Below are 24802 nucleotides of genomic sequence, written 5' to 3' on the forward strand. Positions count from 1 at the left end.
TTATTAAAATTATTACCATTACTAATTTTGGTTGGAAAAAATAGTTCCAAGAAAAAGAGAAGAAGCGATACCAAGCTGAGCAACAACGGTTCGAGCTGAAACATCAAAGGCAGTTGGAAGAGTTGAGGTAAGTTGTACAGCCTCATTTTGTATTCAGATAAAAAAATAGCGAATTTTTATTAGGGCAATGAGCGAATCGACTATCAAAGAACTAGAACAGCTGCAGAATGAGAAAAAGAAAATGTTGCTGGAGCATGAAACGCTAAAGCTCAAACAGAGAGAAGAACAATTTATGACCGAGCTGAAGGAGTGGAGAGCCCAGTTAAAACCTCGAAAACAGGTAAGCATCTATCTGAATGTTGTGTTAAATATTTTGAAGATTTTTGAAAACTAAATTTATTCCCATTTTGTCTTAGTCATAGTTGTGATTTGACCAAGGCACTAAACATTGCCAATTTGATCTTTATTTTATACGGAATGTTACGAAAAGGTAGGGGAGTCGATTACCCACAGAATATTTGAGCATAATGTATAGGAGTTTTATTATACAGGGTGGTCCAGTTTTAAATGTCAATAATTCACCAATCCATAGCCAATTAATAAATAAGTTGACATTCATTATGCCATTTTCCTGAAAAGTGCGCCCTAAGGAAAATACAGTCCTTCAAATTTCTGTTTAAAAAATTGTTTTTTTTTTGTCATAACTGTTGGAGCAATATTGATCAAATTTGGAACAAGCACTTTATTACACGTTATTCCGGTCAAAGACCCAAAACTAACCCAACCCAACTTAAAAATTGTCTTGGAAACAGAAAATTCACTTAAGAAGTTAAAAAATTTTATTGTAGCCAGTTTTCATAGTTTCCAGACAAACTGAAAGACTTTAGTTTTGAAAATTGACTTAGAAAAGATAAAAATTTCAGAAGCTTAAAAATTGTGTTTGTAACCAGTTTTCATGCAAATCGAGAGACTTTAATACTAAAAATTGACTTGTAGACATAAAAACTACTTTTTCAAGAATTTGTTACTACAAATTCATACATTTAAACCTTAAAAATTTGACTTGAACCCCAAAATGTAACTGAACTAATGAAAAGTGACATCAGAAGCTTAAAATTTGCATTTGAAGTAAGTTTTCATAATTTGAAGACAAATTTCAATATTTTAGTCTTGAAAATAGTCTTAGATGCAGGACATTAACATTAGATTCATGAAAATTGTCTTGAAAACTAACTTTTCGTGCTTTTTACTTTGCTTTTCATTTTCTTCGAATTCTGGACTAATTTTAGTGTTTCAAAACTGCTTTCAGCTTGGAAAAAAAGTTATTGACATAGCAAACTTAAAAAACAATTTTTACATTCTTCATAGACTTAAAATAGCATTCCAAGCTTTGTCACTATTAAATCAACTTCTAGACACCTCAGTGCTAAAAATTCGGGTATTTCTTAATAAACTAGACTGTTTTTAGTGTTTTAAGGCTGTTTTCAGTGCCTCAAATCGAGTTTCAAGACTATCTTACAAAGTTTTTGACTTATCAGGCCTAAAAGCCAGTTTGTCCACTAACCATAATCTTGAAAATGTTATTTCAAGCTTCTTCACTATTAAATTGACTTCTACACTCATAGGTGCATTAAATTGTAGCATCTCTAAGAAATTCAGACTGTTTTTAGTGCTTTTTAAGACTGAAAAATCGAGTTTAAGACTATTTCCAAAAGTCAAGTTTCTTCAGTAATAAAAGTAAAAAATGTTGGTATCATATGCTACAATAATAGTCTTGAGAACTAATTTTTAGAAATAAAATAGTCCGAAAATTTAATTTACTTCTAGACTTGTTGTCCAGTCCAGAAAATTCAGTTGTACACCAATTAAAGTCTTGAAAATATACTTTTGGACTCTCTTTAGTCCTAGTAAAGTCAGTTCTAGCATTAAAAGTCAACTTTTATATTATTTTTAGTAGTAAAAAATGAGTTTCATGCACAATACAATCTTTGTCTTGATTTCCGGACTTTTTTTAGTTCTTGAATGCCAGTTTTAGACACTCAACCAGGATGGCAGTCTGAGAAAGCGAATCATAAGACCATTCCTAGTAGTAAAAAAGTTTTTAGACTATTCAATACAAATTTGGACTTTCACAAGTCTTGGATGTTCAGTTTTAAACTATAAAACGATTTTTTAAATTGAAATTTGGAGGACTGTATCTTCCTTAGGAAACCTTTTTCAGAAAAATGACATAATGCAAGTCAACTTATTTTTTGATTGGCTATCAAATGGTGAATTATTGACACTTAAAACTGCACCACCCTGTATAGAATTTATTTTTGAGTCACAGTTATCAAGATACAAGATGTCAGTTTAAATTAAATTTTCTGTTATTTCGAATAGCTTCTTAATTTCAGCATTACCGTAGGATTTAGTTTGTTTGGGATTCAGGAATTAAAATTTTCCCCAAATAGTATTTAATTTGACTATATTTTCATTCTCTGATGTTTTCACTACAAAATTTATACTAAAAATCAGTATCTCAAAGTATTTTTAAAAAGTTTGAAATAAACGATAACTTCGTTCGTTTCGTTCATTAACTTTGACACGTTTTATATTGCATATACAGAGTGGCCGAAGCTGAAACGATATCATAAAAGTCAACTTTATTCTGCTCAATAAGCTAAATTTGTTAGATTGGCCTACCTGTTTGTAATACTCTGTAGAACATGTGCGTTAATTGTTTTTCCTGAAATTACTGTAAACTGTGTAAGTGAAAGTTTATTTCTTGATTATCGTGTTTTGACAACAAATGTTGCCTCTACACTTTTTCTGTTTCGCCGAAATCTGCAGAGAATCGAGGAACAGCTGCATCGTGAGGCACTGCACAGCAAATACGTGCAATATCTGCCCCGACTCATGATTCCCGAACAGGGTAGTTCCGCGGACTTTGACGAGCAACAGGTGGCGCAATCCGTACCTTCTAGTCCTTACGGTGATCGCAAACGGCCGTCTTGGGGCCATCATAGGACCTGGAGCACCGGTTTTCTTGGTGCCGGTGCTCCAAGTCGTACCGTGGTGAAAGAACGCAATTTCAGTTTGGATCAAAGCGACGATTCGGCTGCTTAAATTGCTTCGTCGTTTTCCGGGTTTTCAGTCTTGATGTCGAGGTACTTTCTTGATCATTCTTGGTTGCGGTACTTTGTGATCGTGCCCGGTTGTTAGGGGGGTTGTAGCTCTGTGTCCGGATTTTGGAAATTTTGTTATAGTCTGTGTGTTTTGTGTACTTCTGTTTTGCATTTGTGTTATGGTCGTTTAGGTTTCGCTTGTGTTTTTTAATTTGCTGTTAAGCGTTGTTTATTAGTTGTGTTTTAAGCTTATTTTGAGTTCTCAGTGGTCTAATTTTCAAACATTGACATGCAGTTTAGAACGCAAGTTGTATTTGAAAAAATTACTCTATGATTCAGGATTTTAAAGAGAGGTGCAACTATTTTAAATAATAGGCGATGTTTCCCTGAGGAAGGCCATATTTTTGACACAGTGAAACAACAACAAATTGACCCTGACTGAGACTACAGGTTTTGTTCATTTGTTGTTGAAATAAAGGCATTTTATTTATTTATTTACAGAGTGACAAGATGAGCTACTTTCTATCTCAAAAAGGATATAATTTAAAAAAAAAGGTGTTTTAAACCACACTGGTCCATAAAAGTCATATTATCTGAACTTTCTTATTTTGTATTAAAGATTATGTAGGTATATTAATAAACTACAGGATACTTCAGATAATTGCAAGCAATTTTTGTTTTATACAGGGTGTTTTGTAAAGAATGCGCCAAAAAGCAAGGTTAAATTCTAGACGTCAAAATATTAGGATTTTACCAAACATGCTTTAATAAAATGTTATTTTAATAAATGCTCGTCTTCAATATACAGGGTGTCAAAGTTTTTAGTACTACATAGTCTAAAGGAGAGGCATTTCCATAAAGTAAGCTAACGCAATTCTTATTGTTTTCAGGTCTGAAAAATGATTACTTATTGATAGATTTTTCGTGATGTACTCGTATTTAATCAGCATCCCATCCATTAGGTTTACAAATTGTTAAATGTCGAATATCTATCTATGGATTTCAAATCAGTATACCTTTTCTTCGTAAAAATAATCGATCTATCAAATGCGTTACTCTAAATTCTGCTAGGACGTCCTATAAAAAAGTTTTAGCTGAAAATAACATCACAGAAGCCATATTCTCCTAGTTAAATAGGGGATTCAGGAAGGAAGAGGAAATAATATCACAATCACGCGTAACTAGCGCCCTCTATCAGCTGACGCAAAAACGACATCAAATTTGAATTTCCCGCCATCCAAAACCCCCAGTACCAAAATTTCATGTATCTACGATGATATTTACAATGATTATCCAATAAATTTTAAAAGTAAAAAGAAACACTTTGACACCCTGTATATCAAAGAGGAGCAACATTTTATTAATGCATGTTTAAAATCTAACCTTGCTTTTTGGCGTATTTTTTACGGAACACCCTGTATATGTCCAGTTGTGTTGTTGAGTCCAAAATTTGAGAGTGAGATTATTCAACATTCGTTATTTCTCATTAAGGCAAAGGCATCATCAGTTTGTCATAGACTACGTTTATATCGAGCAAATTGAATCCGTTTATTCAATCCGATCAAGTAAACCGCCATAAAATCTTCGATATAAGCAACGCAGATTAACGATTTGGATTGATTAGTCGATCCTTAAATATTAACGGGATTGAAAGACTGAATCCGATTAAAACGTCACTTTTTAAACGAGATATACCACCGCCCTCTGTACAAGAAAGCCTAAAATATCACTTTTAATGGCGGCGTTAGCGGTTTTCGTTTTGTACACAAACCTATGCAGATGCAGTAGAAAATATGTTTTTTTTTTTTTTTTTCGTGTAGTTGATTAGAAGTTGTGAGTGAAAAATCAAAGAACGCTTCATTCCTGATCCAGATATGTATAGATATGGCTTTTTATACCCAATAAAGTCCAGCCAATGCAAATTTGGTTAGAACCCTTTGTCCTGGAAAGTACAACAAACTAATGTGAAAACTGCTCGATCAAAGAAAATTTGGAAATCCTTGAAGCTAGGTAAGCAAAACTGGTCAATGGGTTTTATATTATTACCAAGACCTTTCTTTTAAAATGTAAATGTGCCAATGGAACTTCTAAAAGCTGTCCTGTTTCTTCAGAGTAAACCTTTGTTACTCTCAAAATGCAAGCGGGCTCAAAATGTAACTCACATACCTATGTATATAAGAGGCAATAAGTTTACTGAATGAGAAAGCATATTGTACTTACCACTGAGTATTGTGTTGGAGTAAAATCATTCCAGTTCAAAGCTTTCAACCACTGTTGGGTTCGAGCAGGGTCTTTTGGAAGTAAAAGACTGACACTTTTGGGCCTTTCACCAAATTGCTTTTACAATTTGGCAAACAACAAGTGGACGGCATATTGTAGAGGCAATAGAATTTAAGTTAAAAAACCAACAAAAAATTATAGAACAATGAAGGAACAATAACAATAGTGATAACACAATAAAATGAACATAAACTACACTTTCACTAGAACAATAAACATATAAACAACAATATATAATAGCAAACAAAAATTACTTTGGCAAGTAATCCCAAGTCTTGACTTTAAACCTTAAAAATTAATTTAATTATGGAAAAACTCAATTTCCACAATACAAACAAATGCAAACTGTCAACCACTATTTCGGCCATATTGGAATTTTTGGCATGCACCTTCTTGGCTTTCTTGTACAGAGGGCGGTGGATATACTGGATTGAATAATCTGGTATTTGACAACTGACGTCAACAAAGACAAGTGAATAAAGTAACCACAAAAACAACTCCTATTTTTTGTTTTTTCCTTTAGAAACGACTTATTTTTAGCTTTGACTTTTATTTTAAATTTTAAAGCGCTCAATTTTTTCGTTTTGATTTGTTGGGGGAAAACCCGAAAACAAAAAAGGTCGTTGCGACAGCTGACTGCGACAAAATAGGAATGTTGTTATCAGTGTCAAGTGTCAGTTCCATTTCTATTTTGTTTTTTTTTTAATTTTTTTGCTGTCTTGCTCTGGTTCCATCGGCTTGTTGATTGACCAATCCAAACAAAGCTAAAAGGGTATCCTCGCGGTTGACCAATTGGCTTTTGGTAATTACTATAGTCATCTGTCTATTCTGTCATGTCACGCTTGGATATTTAGACAATGATTTGGTCAACCGCCAGGATACCTCTTAAATACAAATAAAACGGGATTTAACTTGTGATTGTTCTATCCTTTCAATAATCGAATTAAGGTTTATACACGACAAACTGTGATGCCACATGACCAATTAAAAATAATAATATTAATATAATATTATTATGTTACAACTGATATTTTAGTGTTAAAATAATATAGTAAGTATACAAGATATTTCATGTTACGCGTTTTAAACTAGTAGATGTCTTGCTGACATTGTTAGCAATAAGTGGTTAGTAATCAGCAGAAGTCAGAAATACTATTCCTTCTAAAGCAGATTTTGCTGTAAAACGGCAAATACCACAGCCCTAAAGCGTACAAAGAGGCCAAATTATTGCCCACTATAAATTTGTAGCATCATACAGTGTGCAAAAAGTGTCCCACTTTTTTAATAATCCTGGTATTTGGCAAAACCTATTCTGAGCATCTTTTTCAAAGAACGATTGCAATAGACAATTTTAATTTTTCGTTCCATGAAGTTTCACACAATTACCAAAGAATATGTGTTTACCTACAAAGGTAACAATTATCATGTGCTAACAAAACTACAGAGTTATTTTGTGAAACACACTATGTTTTATATACTATTTTATGCACTTTAGAATGCGAGAAACTAAAAATAAAAAAAAATACAAAACTAACAGTGGTTACAACGGTACTCTCGTATTACTGATAGTTGTTATTGATTGTTGTTGGCATGGTGGATTCACTTAAAATTTATTGTGCCCTGGAAGTGTTGCTATGGCACAAAACAAATGTCAATCAGTTGTTATCAAACGGTGAGTCCAGAAAAATCGTATTTTTTGAAAATGAACATTGAAGAGGCCGCCCAAGAGGCCATCGCTAGCCTTCTTCCAGAAAAATCTCGCGAGGCTTACAAAAAACAGTTTCTTGTTTACCAAAAATGGTGCGTTGAACAGAATGCAGAGAATTTTACGGATGAAAAAGAGCACTTTTAATCCCTATAGTGCATAAAAAAATTAAAAAAATTTTGTTATAAAATTAATTTAATAACTAAATCATAATTCTTTATTGGTTGTTGGTTTGCAAATTAAATGTGGTATGTACCTGAAATGTCGAGTTAATAGACCATTTTTAAACACTCATTTTAGTTGTAGTAAATCATTTTCTGCTTTTTGTAGAAACTAGAGGAAACCTTCGCCCAGCAACTGGAAGAGCAGGAAAGAGTTTACGGCCCTATGAACACTCCTTTAATACTGCCTGCAGACTTGACCGACCTGAACGCGGACTCTACTAGCCGCATAGGAATCAGCTCCACTCGGAGCAGTCTTAGCAGCGTGTCCGAAGGTTGAAAAATTTAACCTCCTCGGGAACTTTGTACAGTTTTTCTAAATTACGCATTTATTAGTCGAGGCCTTACCGTGTTGACGTGTTTTTCATGATTTTCCTAGTTTCTGGAAGCCAGTCCGTGACTAAGACTAAAACACGCCACTTACCTGTATGATATTCTTAGTTAAGTCAGTTAAATTGTCCAAGACAATCACATTTACATGAACTTAAAGTAATCTAAGTTGAAAACTGGATTGTTTAGTGTTCTTTCACTGTTTGTTGTCAAACAGTCAAAGGCAATAACAAACATTTAACCTTTATTTATTTTCAAAATTTAGCCAGTTTTGGGGTTTATAACCAACCTTTTGTAGAAACCTTCTTTCAAGCTTTTTATTCGCTTAGTTTAGATCGGTGTAAATATAATTAAACTCATCCAGCAACTAATTAAATCTAAATACGAGTAAATTCTTTAAAAAAACATTATAACGGATAGGTTGGAAAAATCAGCAACTAATCTAACGGCGGTAATAAAGGACAGTGTGATATACATAATACTATACATACTTACTAGTACGTACAGAGTGTTTTATTCTTGTAAGTCCTTTTATAAGCGCAGCGGCAAGAAAGTATCACGGTGTCCTGTAACATACGATGTGTACAGTCATTGTATTATTTTATTTGTGTTAATTATTATTATTATTATTAAAATAAAAACTTTAAAGTTATTCTTATATCTAGGCTTTTTATCTGATCCTTCTAGGAGGTTCTAAAATATGCTATAGGTGTACAAGGTAAGTCAGGGTTAAGTAAGTAGTCATATATCAAGAAATAAAACTAATTGGCTATAATTAATTTAACAAACATTTAAAGAAAAAAGCTTTCTTGTGATTTTGCTACAACCCACAACCGTTTTTGAGTAAAAATAATAAAATACTTTAACTTGAGTACTTCGAAATACAAATATGTCTTTTATTGAAAAGTAAAATGACTATTTTTTTGTATTTTCTAATTTGTATTACCAGCCAAGGATAGCGACATCTTATTGCTCCGTACAAAGTGTTTTCCTTAAACTTTCTAAACATTCATCGAACATTTATTACTTGAAGGTTCTGTAGAAAAATTTGCTGAGCTTAGACACCTTTCAGATCGATAAAAAAAAATTATGTATTGCCCCTAATTTGAGTATTTTATTAAATAAATTGGTCAGGTTTATCATCTTCATAGCAAAATTGATGATTTGTTCACGATTGTTTTGTTTCTGCTCTAGACCTGAAATTTTCACTGTTTTATAAATTGACAAGAAATCTCAATTACCACTTTATATACACATTATAATTATTTAACAATAAATAAACATATGGTTGTGTAGGTCAGAGTTAATCTTAATCTAACACAATAACTTGAATAATGTTACGAGAAGATATACCAGGTGTGGCAAAATTATAATGATAATAAAATTAGATCAAAACTTGTTCTACAAAACGTGTCTTGTGAAAAATTGTTGATTTCTAATGTAGGTACAGATTATATCATTAGTCATTGTTGACATCAACATACCATATTAGTAGTATTAGTAATATAAGTATCCTTCCTTTTGCATCATATCAGGAAGGGTTTTTATCATCCATTTCAAGGATAATGTTTCAAAATGTTCCAACTTGGGCCACATTCGTTTTCAAATTCGTTTTCAAAACCATAACTCAACCAACTGTCAAATTCGCTCCAAAGAGCGACAAAACAAATGCATTTTATTCCAAAAACATCATTTTATGGATCACCCTGTATATACCGAGGGGTAACCGCTGAGTACAATTTTGTACACTAATTCCTAATATGCCAATAATGTCCACTAATTCCTTGTGTAATGCCCAGTAATTCCTAATAATTCCCAATAACTAACCTAACCTAACAGTACCCACTAATTTTCTGAATTACCACAACTCGTGAGTCTAAAAATATGCGTGCAACGATTTAACCCGAAGTAGATATCAACTGTTGCTTAGGTTAAATGGGACACCTTGTATATTATTGCATTTTTGGATTCTACGTCATATTCTAGACATATTTCCTGTATTAATGTCATACACTTAAATGATTAGTAGTATCCTTTTCTGAGATATTTACCGCTCTATTTGAAATTTAATATTTTCAGTCTCCAAAACAATAATTTTAATTTATGCATACCATGAAACGTTTTTTTCTTGGTTTTTGTATTTTGTCATGTTATACAAGGTTTGTTCTAAGAGTGGGTGAAGAAAAACGATAAAATATATTATGCAGGATGGTCAAAAAAGTCTTCTATAAAAGGACGTTTTTCAAATTGAACACTCCTTATTCTTATAACTTTGTATGATTTCCTGTTCAAAATAAAGGTAAGTTTGTATGTTTATGAATGTGTTTTCTTTAAAGAAAAAATGTTTTCTTTAAATTGATACATTGAACCAAACTGTCAAAATAATCGAGTTATTGAAGGTTAAAGTAGTAGCTGTCAAATTCATTCAAAACTGTCGTTATTATCAAACAACTCGTTTATTTGCAACACTTTGTATAGACTTTTATATGTCAACGGATAGAAAGTATAATGGGCTTTCCAAAAATATTGCCGTTTGTGTTGATAGGGTGCTTCGTTTGGCCACCACAGGGCTCCAAAGCTAACTAAACGTTTTTCTTGACTGTAACCACTCTTTCTTTGAGGGATTTTTTTTTTTAAATCGGTCAGTACAACTCTATTTGACACAAACCTAGCACAGTAAGTGTCAAATTTGTAGCAAAACTGTAGAAATAAAATCATTAAAGTCGATTTTCGCTTGCACTAAATGGCCAATATAACGCAAAACCCATTGGAATAGTGGTGGCTTTTCAGTCAAATTTGATCCTTACGAAAATTGTCATTTGCAAAATTGGGTTTTCAAGAAATTTCTATGTATTACATCGTAGTAGACCTTAGTTAGCTCATGTAACCGTGTTTTCCTAATTTTCCAGGGTCAAATTAACCCAAACCAGTCAAAATGTGTTTCTGGGGCACCCTGTCTCTGTAAACCGTAAATAACACGCGTATTTGTAACACTTTGTATATACTTTTACTTGTCGATGAACAGCCAATGAAATGAGCTTTCCATTGACGTAGAAAAGTTGGTTGGTTAGTGGTACCGTTTAGCCACTAGAGGGCGTCAACTTTAACCAATTTTTTTGGTGTATCCTTTGGTTTAATATTAAAAAAATCCGCTTAAGTGCACTTTTTTGCTAGAGTTTTATACGTCAATGGATAGCCCATGGAATGAGCTTTCTAAAAATTTCACGACTTGATTTCATAGGTTAGACGGTTTGGAAGCTAGAGAACGTCAAAGTTGACTTTTTTCGTGCACCCTTTTGTTCAATCTTCAATAACTCGTTTATTTGCACCATTTTTAGTAATGTTTTATACGTCAATGGATAGCCAATGAAATGAGCTTCCTAACAGTCTACCAATTTGAATGGGTAGGTTAGACGGTTTGGCCGATAGAGGGTGTCAAAATTGACTAATTTTTTCATTACTTTTTTGGTGCATTCTTTTGTTCAATAACTAGCTTATTTGCCACACTTTTTATAAACTTTTATATGCCAGTAGATAGCCAATGAAATAAGCTTTCTATCGACGTATAAAAGTTGATTATTTGAAAACCAATGACCATAAAACTCTCAGAAATTCAATATAAACAATTTCAAGACATATCGCAGAAATTCTTTAAATTTCCAAGAAACGTCACTTTTCTACACATGAAATAAAGAAACTGAATCAAAAATGTGGCTCCGGTACCCAGTTAACGTCTGGTGTGAATGCCGACTTCCACACTATATGAACGGAACCCGACGCCGACCAAAACAAAATAATGCAGAATGAAAAAATTATACGTGCGAATGCAAGATTGAGTAATAAGTACCACATGGGTACCGCGATCGTCGTTTTATTTGCGTTTACACGACAAGACAACCTTGACCTTGGTCAGTGGGTTTTGGTTTAGGGAAAAAAATCGTCGAGGTCGTGTGAATTAGCGGATATGTGCTATGTATGGGTGTGTGAGCGTCAGAGTAACTGGTTTTGTCGTGGGTACCACTGTTAATAATATAGGGATGTCGTTTTTGTTTTGGTTTCTCTTCCTATTGTTTATGAGAATACTAGAAAATGTCAAAAAACTATAATAAGAAGAAATGTAGAAAACTAAGTTCTCTACAAGACTGCATCAGGGCACTTACAGAGAATTCAAGGAGTTTCTTCCAATGGCTTATCCAATTTTTGATCATCGTTTCTGAAATCAGTAAAGATTTTATCTTATACGTCTCTCTCATTCGATTTTTCCTCGGTTCTACTTTAGGTTATCTTGTTCCATTCTCTTTTATTTTCATCATTCGTTTTTTTATTTGCTTAAAAATGCATTTTTACATAAAATTTGACGCAGTTTTTTTCAAAATGGAATTTTGAAATTTTCAAATATAGGATAAGTCTCACTATTTATTGATTTCTATATTTGAGAGGTCCCCTTTGTATTGGATTTTATATCCTTATGGCAGTGATTGATCAACACCAAGTTAAAGTACACACGATATACTGTCTTCAAATAAAATAAACCACCAGATTGGCCATAACTTGTGAAGTCTTAATCTGCAGAGTTCTTAAACTTTAAGGTACCTACTTCATTCAAATTAATATAAAACCACTTTCAAATTTATAGATAGGAACCTGGAGATACACTTTGTTTTTCTGGATCATTGATTTGCAATAGTTCTTTTCCTATCATGGTATTCCTAATTGTGATACCTGCATAATATCAATTCTAATAGTTCTATCCACTGGTATTATACAGTTATTTATTGAACTCAATTTTGACCATTCTTATTAATATACATTTAACACTGTAAAATTACTTTAAACATTGCTAAGTAGAGAGAAATTATAAAGAATAAACAAATAATTCTAAATACAACACAAAAGTAGCATCCGGTGCTTGTCAACGATGGCAGAAACTTACATTTACTTTTATTTGGTAAAATATTACAGAGTGATAGCTAAAAATGTATTTAGTTAAGAAAACAGTAAAACCGATCATATGTCCCAGTGTACTCTTGTGTCAAATTGCAAAACAAAGATAACTGTGTCTTAAACAGATCTTAAATAATTTGAGAAGCACATCGATAATAAAGAGAGATAAAAATCAACAAAAATTATGTTGAGTATCTTGAAAAATCATGTGAATGCTTTTAAATGAAAAACTAGTAATAGTATCATATTTAGCTCATCCAGTTAGCAGTTTTTTATTTTTTTTTTATATCTTTGTTCGTGGTTTTACGGAAATAAGTAAATATATTAATAGCTATTTATATAACCAGTTACGAAAAGTGCGATTTTGTGTAAGGAATGAATGTTTGCAGGACGAGCAAGGCGAGTTCCTGCAATTTGAATGAGTTACACAATTAGACATTTTCGAAACGTGTTTTATAAATGATTTTTCTAATTTTGGATGGTATAATAGTTAAAAGTGGTACAAACTAAGTAAATTATAGTTTCACATCCAACATCTATTCCTACCTCCCAATCCCCCACCAGTTGTTCCAAATGAAATATCTATGGTGACTTGTGCGTGTATTGTTAATATATCAAAATTTTGCCACGTTAAATATAGTTTATGCTGTAAACATTGCGAGAAATTTTGCGACAGATATTTAAGGGTGCGATAATTTAACTGAAAAATGAACAACTTAGATTCAGAATTACCGAGTGATATCGAAGAGGCTGCAAGAAAAGCTGTGCTGACTCTCATTCCTGAAAAATCTAAGTCGCTGTACGATACAGCTTACGAAAAATTTGAAATATGGATTAAATCAAAAAAGGTAAAACACATAAATGAAAAAGTTATGCTTGCTTACTTCGAGGAAAAGAGATATCTTAATTCTTCAACATTATGGTCACTCTTTATTCAATGTTGAGAGGGGAGCTGTCTCTGAACATGAAAGGCATATACATTAAAGGTTATTACAGTTTGATTGCGTATTTAAAAAGATGCAGCGATGGGTATAAAGCGAAGAATAGTATATTTCATTACAAGTACAGAAAAGAAGATTTTTCCGTGCGCGCGTGACAAATTCTCAAGAAGTCATGCAAGAACGGAAAATCCATTTCTGGACGAGTAATGAACGATATTTTTTATTATACTTAGGTACCTGAAATCAACATAAACAAAAAATATCGCAAAAAATTATTAAGAAAATCGGGAATATTTATTTTTATTTTTAAAACAGTAAAAATGTAAGTACATACAACTCAAATTAACAAAAAAAATACAAGTAGGTAATTCTAAGAAAATTAATTTTGGACAGAACCGTTATTATTAATAGTAATATTTATTGTACAATTCGTATTATTGTTGAAGCTCAATCCCTTTTGCATTTCTTTTTGTTGAACTACTTGAAGACTCTGCTAAAGATGTTGAAGCGGAATGTTCGTGTGTGCTTTGGTTCTCTTGATTGACTGTTACAGATGTTGTAGTTTCCAAGTTACAAGGGGTAAACAACTTCCGTGATACTTCAATTTTTCTTTGTATGGACTCTTCTATATATCCTTCTGCTACATTGGAAGAAAGCCATCCTCCGTGTCTTTTCAAAGTGAGCAAATCACCGCCGTTTTCCACCAACATGGTTGCCGAAGAGCGCCTTAGCCCATGTCCGGTATATTCTTCGGGATTTTTTAGTTTTAGGTATTTTGCAATAAGTTTTGGAATACCACTGATAGTATGGCACCCAACATGTTGAGCGTAACATCTTTGGTTTCGGTATGCAACAAATAATCTTCTACTCTCCCTATGTTTAGGGCGGAGATCTGCGTATTTACGGTAAATTGTACAGGGATCGAATTTGCAATTTTCATTGGTAATGGTAAAACTTCTTGACCTGTGAGTTTTTCCATCTCGTAAGAACACGACAAGGAAACGCCCATTATCTTCCACATCATCTAAACTCAAACGTATTAAATCATCTCTGCGGCATGCACCGAAGATGCCAAACACTAAAATTACTTTTGCTAGTAGATATTCTCCATCTGAAGCTTCACATAAAAATTTGGTTACTTGTTCTGCTTTAAGAATCTTGGATTTCTTTGGTATATATCCTACAGCTTTCGTTTCAAAAAAGCAATCGTTTTTGGATATTGATGGTGAGTATTTTCTTTTATTGCCAAACAACTCTTTAACATAGAGAATCGACTCCATAAAGTGTTGGCTTTTTTAGAAAAATATACTAAAAGAATATCGTCACTCACAATTTTGATTGTGATGTGTTTCTGAGTCCGCCATTCGGTAAAACTGTTATATTCTTGTTCATATCTCAACCTGGATTTCACTGGTAATAAATCTGCACTCACTTCTGCCGCTCGTTGTAAGATATTTTCGGGAATATCCCGATTTTCTTCACAATCTGAATTCATTTTTGCAAAATGTAATATATACATAAATACTTAATTTTCACTGACAGAAAATAAAATTTGTCATTAATAAATAAATCGTTGCTATAGACACATTACTCGTTTCTTTTTTTTTGAGCAGTTGAAAATGTAGTATTTTCTGTTAAGTATAATAAAAATAATCTAATGTGTTTACTAGAGAAAACATGTCGGAGTTTTTAAAAGAAGCAGATGATTCCAAGTGGCTGTTAGCTAAGGTAGGCCTAAACTATTACACAAAATTTGGATATAATCACTTAGATTATTATTTTCATATTTCAGGTGGTCCTTATTGTAGGTGTAGCAGGCGCCTGTCGAAAGGTGGAATTAACGTTTCTTCGGAATGAAGATGTAATAGATGAACACTCGCATTTTCGAGTTAACAGTCCAATCACAAAAACAAAAACATCACGTGAATGTGTCATAACGGAAGGAGGTATTGAGGGAATCAGTTTTGTAGATATACAAGATACATTAATATGCGACCAAAAAATATGAAGCACAACAATTTTTTTATTAACTACCTACATGGTAAATGCAGTATACAACCAGTAGGTATTAATAGTATTGGCCAGTTACCAAAGAAAATTGCTGACTTACTTGGCTTAAAAAATCCAGGATTATTCACTGGACATTGCTTTCGAAGGTCGTCTGCTACTTTTCTTGCATACTCTAGAGCCAATTTGTTGAAAATAAAACAACATGGGGGATGGAAATCGAACTCTGTTGCCGAGGGATATGTTGAAAACTCAATTGAAAACAAAAAAAGCATTTCTGCTAGCATTCTTGGTGAAACAAACAGTGCCAAATCAGTTGCTGTAACAACAAATTCAAGCAACAGCAAGACAAATTTGGGCATCAACTTGTCGAACTGTACAAATTGTGTAATTAATATTTACAATAATTGATTTTTTAAATTGTTATGTTCCTTTTGATATTAGATTGTGCTTATTTTTTACTTTCACAGAAAAGCTAATAAATTGTCCTATTCATTTATTAACTAGTTAAGAAATGGCCATTTCATCACTAGTTACAAAAAGTGTTACTTTTCATAACTAGTTAGGAAAAGTAGAACGTTACGTCAATGTTGTCAGTTTCGAAAAGTGCCACTTTATATGTCAAAATTAGAAAAAAATACGTATTGAGTCAAAACTTTACAAATCATGAAAAAAATCCTCATATTTTATCAAAATAGATTTATCGACTTTTTGAATTTTTAGTGGTTTATTTTGTGGTATAAACTTTGGAAATATTGGGAATTACTGTGTGTATTACTAAAATGTTTTCCCCCATTGAAAACCCGTTGTTGCACTGACAATGGCGCGGATTATTAGATTAATAAAGCCATACTTCCGTCAGCGGCCAGGCGGAGAGCAATGCCTTTTGCCCTCAACTATTCCGTTCTCGGGTTCTACGGTTCAATGTTTTGGTACTATCATGGGTACTACACGCGAGCGGTAAACGATCTTCGTTGTTGTTAGATGCGCGAACGCGGAAATTCGAACGCGATCTTTTAAGGAATCATGGTTCGATGGAAAAGCGTGTTTGAATTTTGATTTTTCCCCAAAAATAGCAGGTAAATTGTCGTAGCTTAGTTGCACGTTTCGAAAAACCATAATTATTGCTTGAATCGAAATACACGGCGATCTAAACGCAACTTTCTCCGCGTCACGCTTAATTAGAAACACTTTCCGTCAATTTGGTCATAGAGTTTTTTGTACGAAAAAATTTGCTAGACGAAATGTAATTGTTTGTTGCAGTCGAGCGAAACGTGGTTTTAGTTGCGACTTTACGGTGTGGTGCTTCAAACAAATATTTTTAGCATCTCCCACGATATTTTGCTTAAAAAAGTGGTATGTGAAGTTAAAACAGTACCATTAAAATAGCTCAACAAGTGAATCTATTCAAATTTAAAAACAAAAATGTTTGACGAAGTAAATTTTGGTTAATAATGACTAGAGTTTATCTTGGTGATTTTTTAAATTTAGTAGCAAATTTGAAAAAAAAAATTTAGGAATACCACTACCGCATAATCATCAAAATTTTTGCATTATTGCGTGTTTTCTAAATCTTTATTTTAAAAGAAAATTTAAAAGGGCTTTTTACTTGTGCAGAAATTATGAAAATATTTACAACATTACTTACATTAATTAAAAATTTAAACGATTTTAAAAAAGACGAAAAAATTACATATTTTTGACAAAATTCTGATTTTGTATGTACAATTTGTTGTTAAAAAAACTTTCTGCAAAAAAAGATTTGGTTTAGTTTGTCAGGTTTTTGGACCGTTTTTAAGGAGAGAATAATAGTAAAGTTGCAGTCAAATTTGGACTCAAACTGGAGTTACAAAAATAACTTGATAATGAAATTGTTAGTTTTCTGGCTCATTTTTCAATAGTTTATTTAGTTTTTCAAGTATTATTTAGTTTTTATAAATGAAGAAATCAAATTTGTGGCTTTTAACACTTTTTAACTCAATTTCTTTACAATGCTTTCTTTTATTTGCTATATCATCAGGTAGCTTTAGATATTTATTAAGATAAGTTTAGTTTAGTTTATTTTTTATCTAATCTATCACATTCAAATTAATGAGTATTACTGCCATTAAAAGGGTAGTATCAGAAAGAAAACATAAGGGTGTTACTAAAGTCCGTCATTATTATTAAGTTGGCAGCGTTAATCAAAAATCCTTTTTGACATTTTATGTCAATGTCATAACGTTAAAACTTATATGGCATACACTCCACACAAATATTGGCGTTTCAAGATAAGAGATACTCCCTCTGGTGATCAGTTTTGAAAACAGTTTTGGGCAATCCAACTGTCATTTCTTCCTTTGTTTACATTGATTTTTGGTTAGGAATTTGGCACTGGTTTCATAAATATAAAGTGACAGTGTCATATTATTTATAATGTTAGGTTAAGAACGTGTTGCCCGATTTTAGTTCCACTGGCAATCTTAACTTGAAACGCTAATAGAAAATTCAAAATTATACATAGGAAACCAGTGTTAAGAGACGAGAAACCATTAGAAATGTATAAGCTAGACAAAGACGAGAACAAGCTTCGTAAGTGACATGTGTCAGTTTGCCGAAGCGGATGTGACGTAAATCATAAGATGCCAGTTAGTCTCATTATGTTATGTGACTTTAACTGCCGCATGACGACATATTCCTTTTGACAGGTTGACACATATCACTTACGAAATTTGTTGTCATCTTTGTCTAACTCATTGTTTTCTCTTTTCTTACTCATTGTTTTCTGTATATCTCAGAAAACAAAGATATAAACGAAAGCTCTGTTGTTCTAAGTTCGACCGTTGCAATAACGCAAATATTATCATGAAAATCAAACTTGCAGGGTTGCAAGTCAAATTTTAAGGCCTGAAGATCAAATTTTGAATTTCTGACTTAATATTCAGGCTAAAATCTTTGATTTTTCGTAGCATTTGCTACAAGCAGAGCTTATATTTTGCTGAGAGTAGTACAAATAGTATAATGGTTTTGAGTTTTGATTAAAATTTTTAAGTAACATAAGTTTCAATTAATTTATTTAACTGTATGAAAGGAAATAATTTTTGGCATTTGCACGTTAGTTAAAATTTCCTTTTAGCTGGATTCGAACCGACGACTTCTAACTTGTTGGTTCTAGTCCAGCTGAAATTGGAATACATTTAGCTATTTTCTTTTCATTTAATATATTTACGAACATTAAACAACTTTATTTGCATATGACTAAACAGTTTTAGTTTTGGTGTAAACTTAGTATTTTGAAAAAGAATTATTTTTCTCTAAATTTTTAATTCTCACTTAAATTAACAGCACATTTTAATTCTTTTGTTCTCCCTTATCGTTAACAATAATTGTTGCTAAGCTTACGATTTCTTTAATAAACAAAATGCCTTCGGTTATCATCACTTAAGATACGCATGTAAACAAGTTCCAAGCCAGACAGCACACTAAACTTAATCAACCTCAGTTTGATTTTCGATAAGCAAAGCTACACAAATAGGCTATTTACATTTTTTTCTAAAGATTCGGGTTTTTAAGTGAAATACAATACCGACAATCACTTCTAACCACCAGGTAACTTAAGATTTGCTTTATACACTTAATTTGGAAATTTTCTTGTCCTAATTGTTATTATTTTTTACCACAGCAAAACACAACATGTTAGACATAATCACATTAGTACTGGCCGCCTTATTCTTCATTCTAATGGGATTGAGGCCGCCTTGGCAGACGAAAAAACTGCAAGATTTTAAATGCAAAGAAGTGCAAAATATTCCCGGACCTTTGGCTCTGCCTCTTATCGGTACTGGGTGGCTGTTCCTTATTGGACGGTACCAAATTAGTAAAATACCCCAATTTTACAAGGAGATGAAAGATAAATACGGGAGAATTTTCAAAGAGGAGGCGCTGTTCAACGTTCCTGTTATTAGTGTGTTTGATAGGGGGGATATCGAAAAAGTTTTGAGGAGCACTGGCAAGTGCCCTATTCGACCTCCTACAGAGGCTGTGGCTCAGTATAGGAGAGAACATCCGGAAAGGTATGCAAGCACCGGATTGGTTAATGAACAAGGTGAGTTTTGGTTTATAACCTTAAGTTATCTTGTGAAATTTAGCCAGAAAAAAACAAGTTAGTACATAGTGATCAAAAAATAAAACTTACTAATGATATAGCACATAGGGTGTTTCTTAGATCTGCAACTCAATAAGGACGCAATTAAGAAACACCCTGTATACTGACAGTTTAGATGACGTGGTTTGGTGCTACATATTTCGATTGAGCTAAAGAGAATCGATCGACTGTCCATACTTAATACATTACTATAAATACAAAATGACTATTCCAAACTATTTAATAACCCTGTATAAAAATAGTAATGAATATGATTAGTATATAAAAGTGGGTAAACATTTTGTATTTTAAGACAAAAGATACCAAGTTACTTTGAGAGATTAGGAGATCAATTTAATGAATTATCTATGATAGATATATCTAAAGTCTGCATTTTTGTGTGTCATGTCAAATTCTGGACATTTTATGTACAATGTCAGTAATTATATGTATCTGAGATATTTACCATTTTATGGGAAATTTGTCATTGACACATAGTTTTTCAAATGTAACACTCCAATTTTTTTAATTTTATCTTATTCTCTGTTTAAGACTATTAATAATTGGTTAAATACAAAGCAAATATTTGCTTGTCCGTATAATAATGCAATATTATTTATTGAAAAATATTTACTGTCCTGTTTGCAAAACAAAAAAGAAACTTTGCTAACCGTTTAGCAAACCAGTTTTGAGGAAACATTTTCTAACGTATAAAATAGCATAGAAAATATATTTGCCTGCTTAAAGCTTAAAGTAAGTTTGTACTAGATTACTTATTTGAAAAATTTACAGGGTGTCCCATTTAAAATAAGCAATAAGTTGACATCTTCTAAAATCGAAGTAAATATCTAAAAAAATACAAAAATAAATGAAAAAATAAGTAAATCAAACTGAAATACAAAAAAGCTACGTGGTTTGGTGCTAAATATTTCGATTGAGCTGAAAAGAATCGATAGACTGTCCATGATACATTAATATAAATACAAAATGACTATTCGAAACTATTTAATAACCCTGTATAAAAATAGTAATGTATGATTAGTATACAGTGTTTGCGATTTTTAATAGCCTGTACACTTTAATCAACAACTTGGTTTGAATGTATGCAATCGTCACATTCAAAACATTCACATCAGGTATTTCATTGTAACGTGATTCTATTTTTGTTTGATTTTTATACTGCATTGTTGGTAAACCAGTCAGACGCGATTTAGTGTAATAAATTAGAATGTAATTATTGTAATGAGAAAATTAATATTTAATTGATGAATTTACAGCTTGTTATTGTCATAGGACATGCTTTGTAATGGGTATTTGTACGATTAAAAGTGGGTAAACATTTTGTATTTTAAGACAAAAGATACCAAGTTACTTTGAGAGATTAGGAGATCAATTTAATGAATTATCTATGATAGATATATATAAAGTCTGCATTTTTGTGTGTCATGGCAAATTCTGGACATTTTATGTATAATATCAATAATTATATGTATCCGTTTCTGAGATATTTACCATTTTATGGGAAATTTGTCATTTACTCATAGTTTTTCAAATGTAACACTCCAATTTTTTTAATTTTATCTTATTCTCTGTTTAAGACTAATAATAATTGGTTAAAATCAAAGCAAATATTTGCTTGTCCGTGTAATAATGCAATATTATTTATTGAAAAATATTTACTGTCCTGTTTGCAAAACAAAAAAGAAACTTTGCTAACCGTTTAGCAAACCAGTTTTGAGGAAATATTTTCTAACATATAACAGCATAGAAAATATATTTGCCTGCTTAAAGTAAGTTTGTACTAGATTACTTATTTGAAAAATTTACAGGGTGTCCCATTTAAAATAAGCAATAAGTTGACATGTTCTAAAATCGAAGTAAATATCTATACAATCAATCGAAGTAAATAAGTAAATCAAACTTGAAATTTAAGCAAATTTGAAATTAATGCTGGTTAGATTCAGATTGAAATTTTCGCAGTCAATCAGATAAATATTCCTCATTATTTATATAAATTAACGAAACATCTTTCCAGATTGTGATAAAAATTATAAGGATTTTAAAAGTACAAAGGTACAAAATTAATGAAACTGAAATCTAACGTTGTACACATCAGTTCAGAAGTGTTCAATCTGTAACCGAACACTATAGTACACATTTACCTAGAAAAACATCTTATAAAGTGTATTATCAAATTTTTTTTATAAGTTTACTTTTATGAACTTTTGCCTTATCCACAGTCTTTGTCTTATTTCAAATTTGTTTATGTGCATGGTTTATCAAAAACAACATTGTTACTTAAAAATGACATCTTTTAGGTGAAAAATGGCAATTTTTGAGAACTTCCCTAACCACAGTGTTGACGAGCCCCAAAACAATCCACGATTTTCTACCACAAATGGAAGAAATTGCGGACGATTGGTGTCACTTAATCAAACAGAAACGAGATCAAACCGGTTTGATTCACAACTTGGATGAGCTGGCTGGTCGATTAGGACTGGAAGCAACCTGCGCTTTAGTTTTAGGTAAGTGCGGGAGCCCCAGTGCGCTTTATTATAAATGGTCTGCGAATTCCGTAAAAAACAACAATAACATTAACCTTGTGGCATTTTTCCGGTGAAAAAACGTTCGTGTTTATGTTAATTGGAATCGAGGCAGACGTTTTATTGCCTCGACCAAACATTAAATTAAACTTGACTTTGAATTTCGTGCGTGGGTCACCCACGTATCATCCGGTATATTATAATAAATCACATTAATGTTGCTTTTCATTACTAATAATTCAATTTTCTTAGTCTTCCTTATGGCACATTTTAGTTTATGCAAATAGGGTTGGAATTAGTGCGTCCACCATTTTTTCTTCAGATTGAAAAGAGATAATATAGAGAAGGCTACTGAAGAATACATTTGTATAGCAACAATGTTGAACAAGATACTGGAAACTCATGTTTCCTGTCTTACATAGCGAGTAAAACATGTTTTGCTTTGTAGACTGGAAACATGAGTTTCCAGCATTTTGTACAACATTGTTGTGATACAAATGTATCTAGTGGACTCCACACACAGGACAGTACCTTTAGAAAAAAAAAGAAAATATTTACAAAAAATCACATGTTCCTATACAGTGATTGTATAACCGAATCAAGTAAAAAATCTGAGACTTTTTAAAAAACGAAAAAGCAAGATATCCTTCTTTTTGAAAAAATGACATTCACTTTTACTTCTTCATCTGTCTTATTATTGGTTTTTGAAAAAGAATGATTTACTGAAGTTTCTTCAACATCTTGAGATTGATTAAGAGGTCAGTTTTTAGAACCAACGACAAAACAGTTACACTAACATTTTGATGGTTTTCCTATTACTTACACTTTTTTATGAATTCTTGTCAGGAAGAAGAATGGGCTTCTTAATTGAAGACCAACAATGTGAAGCAGCCATAAACTTAGCCAATGAGGTCCACGAACATTTCAAAGCTTGTAGGGACACCTATTTCGGTTTGCCATTCTGGAAAATTTTTCCCACTAAAGTGTACCGGAGATTGTGCGAGAGCGAGAGAAATATGTACGAGTTTGCTTCTCAACTCATCAGAAATGCGGACGATTCTGTTAAAGACAGTGCTGTGTTTCAGGTTGGTTTTTCTTAAATTTTTTGATCCGTTAAAATTTTTATAATGTGAAATTTAGTCGGTGTTAAGTGCCAACATTGACGAACGTGAGAAAAAGTCGGCAATTGTGGACTTCTTGGCTGCCGGAATCTTCACTTTGAAGAACAGTCTGCTTTTGTTGCTGCACCAAGTAGCTGCCAATCCGGAATGTCAGGAGAAAATCATTCAGGACGAATCGAAATCTTACGTAAAGGTTATAGTGTTTTGCTTTACTGTTTTTTTGGTATTTAAACTACTTTTGAGGTTTAGGCTTGTTCTATGGAAACTTTCCGCATTTCTCCTACTGTGCACGCTCTTGCCAGAGTGACAGAATGCGACCTGGATCTATCCGGATACCATGTCAACGCTGGAAGTGTGGTGCTTTGCCAAACTGCTTCAGCTTGTCAGAATGACAGGAATTTTAAAAATGCCAAACTGTTTAAACCCGAAAGGTATGTAAAATCGTAAATTCACATGTGCAGTATTTGCGTAAATCACAGTACACAAATGCGGCACTTGTGGACTTACTATTATGTGTGTGTGACATGTGAACTGACTATTAAAGACACTAGAGGACATTTTTAGGTGGTTGAACGAAGAAAAACATGAAACAATGGCGGCAGCTACCTACCTCCTCACTCCCTTCGGTTACGGCAAAAGAATCTGTCCGGGAAAACGATTTATCGAGCAAGTTTTGCCGGTAATTCTAGAAAAAATGGTTGAAAAGTTTGAGATCAGCGTGCACCAACCATTGGAAGTCACCTTTGAGTTTTTGGTGTCACCCAAGTCACCCGTTTGTATGACTTTTAAAGATCGAATGTGAAAATGTGATATGTTTTGTGTTAGTTAGATAGCATTAGGATTAAAGTTATATTTTAAGGTTATTATCGAAAAATTCCATTGTGTGCTTGAAAATGCAACTTAATAAAAAATCAGTTTAATAAACTGAGTGCCCACATCAACCGGATCATTTTTAAAATCTCGCTATTTCGAAACAAATCAACAAATTTTAGTTCTCAATTAAGTTTTGTTTGAGTTTGCCTTTAAGTCAATATATTTCAATAATTTTTAAACTGACCTGATATTTCAAAATTTCATTTTTGCAGCTTTTAATGTTAACTTTTCCGAACCATTTGGAATACTTTGTATGTATTACACTGTTCTCAACTCAACTCCACGTGTATTAAAAATGATGACAACAAACTATTGACTAATATGTTTGGCGCCTGACATATGCATTATATGGACTGATAAATTGGTAAAATATGATTGTGTTACTTGTTTTTAAATTTATTTGTACTGTAACGTGCATTTCCATAAATCCTGTGATAAGCTTTTATTCAATAAAATTTATATATTTAGTAAAAAATGTTGGTTTTTGTATATGGAAAAAGGTTGATTGGTTTTTGTTTTAAAGGTTCTTCTAGGTGATTTTTATACGGGCTTTTACAGTGTATTGCTGTTTGACTTTGCAACACTGGATATTTCGTTTTGTGTACAA

The 24802-nt window shown here is 32.4% G+C and overlaps 2 protein-coding genes across 6 annotated transcripts in view; both read left to right on the forward strand.

Moving 5' to 3' along the window:
• Slik (Sterile20-like kinase) overlaps nucleotides 1-8301 on the forward strand; it is a 36540-nt gene extending 28239 nt beyond the window's left edge. For 2 of the 3 annotated variants that reach the window (XM_081995719.1, XM_081995718.1), the window contains exons 18-21: nucleotides 45-127; nucleotides 184-340; nucleotides 2833-3149; nucleotides 7423-7527. In XM_081995719.1, the coding sequence (XP_081851845.1) occupies nucleotides 45-127; nucleotides 184-340; nucleotides 2833-3108 (516 nt within the window). In that variant the 3' untranslated portion in view covers nucleotides 3109-3149; nucleotides 7423-7527. Of the gene's footprint in view, nucleotides 1-44; nucleotides 128-183; nucleotides 341-2832; nucleotides 3150-7422 lie in introns of all 3 variants that reach the window. The other variant, XM_081995720.1, reaches the window with a different exon arrangement.
• An 8102-nt stretch (nucleotides 8302-16403) lies between these two features.
• shd (cytochrome P450 family 24 subfamily A member shade) lies at nucleotides 16404-24670 on the forward strand. Of its 3 annotated transcripts, none has more exons than XM_081987171.1 (7): nucleotides 16404-16614; nucleotides 19197-19619; nucleotides 21977-22183; nucleotides 23048-23286; nucleotides 23342-23515; nucleotides 23572-23753; nucleotides 23887-24670. In XM_081987171.1, exons 2-7 carry the CDS (start codon nucleotides 19208-19210, stop codon nucleotides 24122-24124), a joined length of 1452 nt encoding a protein of 483 aa, XP_081843297.1. In that variant the 5' UTR covers nucleotides 16404-16614; nucleotides 19197-19207; the 3' UTR covers nucleotides 24125-24670. The 3 variants fall into 3 exon arrangements, with proteins under 3 accessions (XP_081843297.1, XP_081843380.1, XP_081843217.1); XM_081987254.1 differs by lacking the exon at nucleotides 16404-16614 and adding an exon at nucleotides 18952-19123 and having other exon boundaries at nucleotides 23874-23981; XM_081987091.1 differs by lacking the exon at nucleotides 16404-16614 and adding an exon at nucleotides 18963-19123.
• The last annotated feature ends 132 nt before the right edge of the window (nucleotides 24671-24802 follow it).

This window comes from Ips typographus, linkage group LG1 (assembly GCF_016097725.1).
Source record: "Ips typographus isolate SLU linkage group LG1, UJ_Ityp_2.0, whole genome shotgun sequence".
Lineage (NCBI taxonomy): Eukaryota > Metazoa > Arthropoda > Insecta > Coleoptera > Curculionidae > Ips > Ips typographus.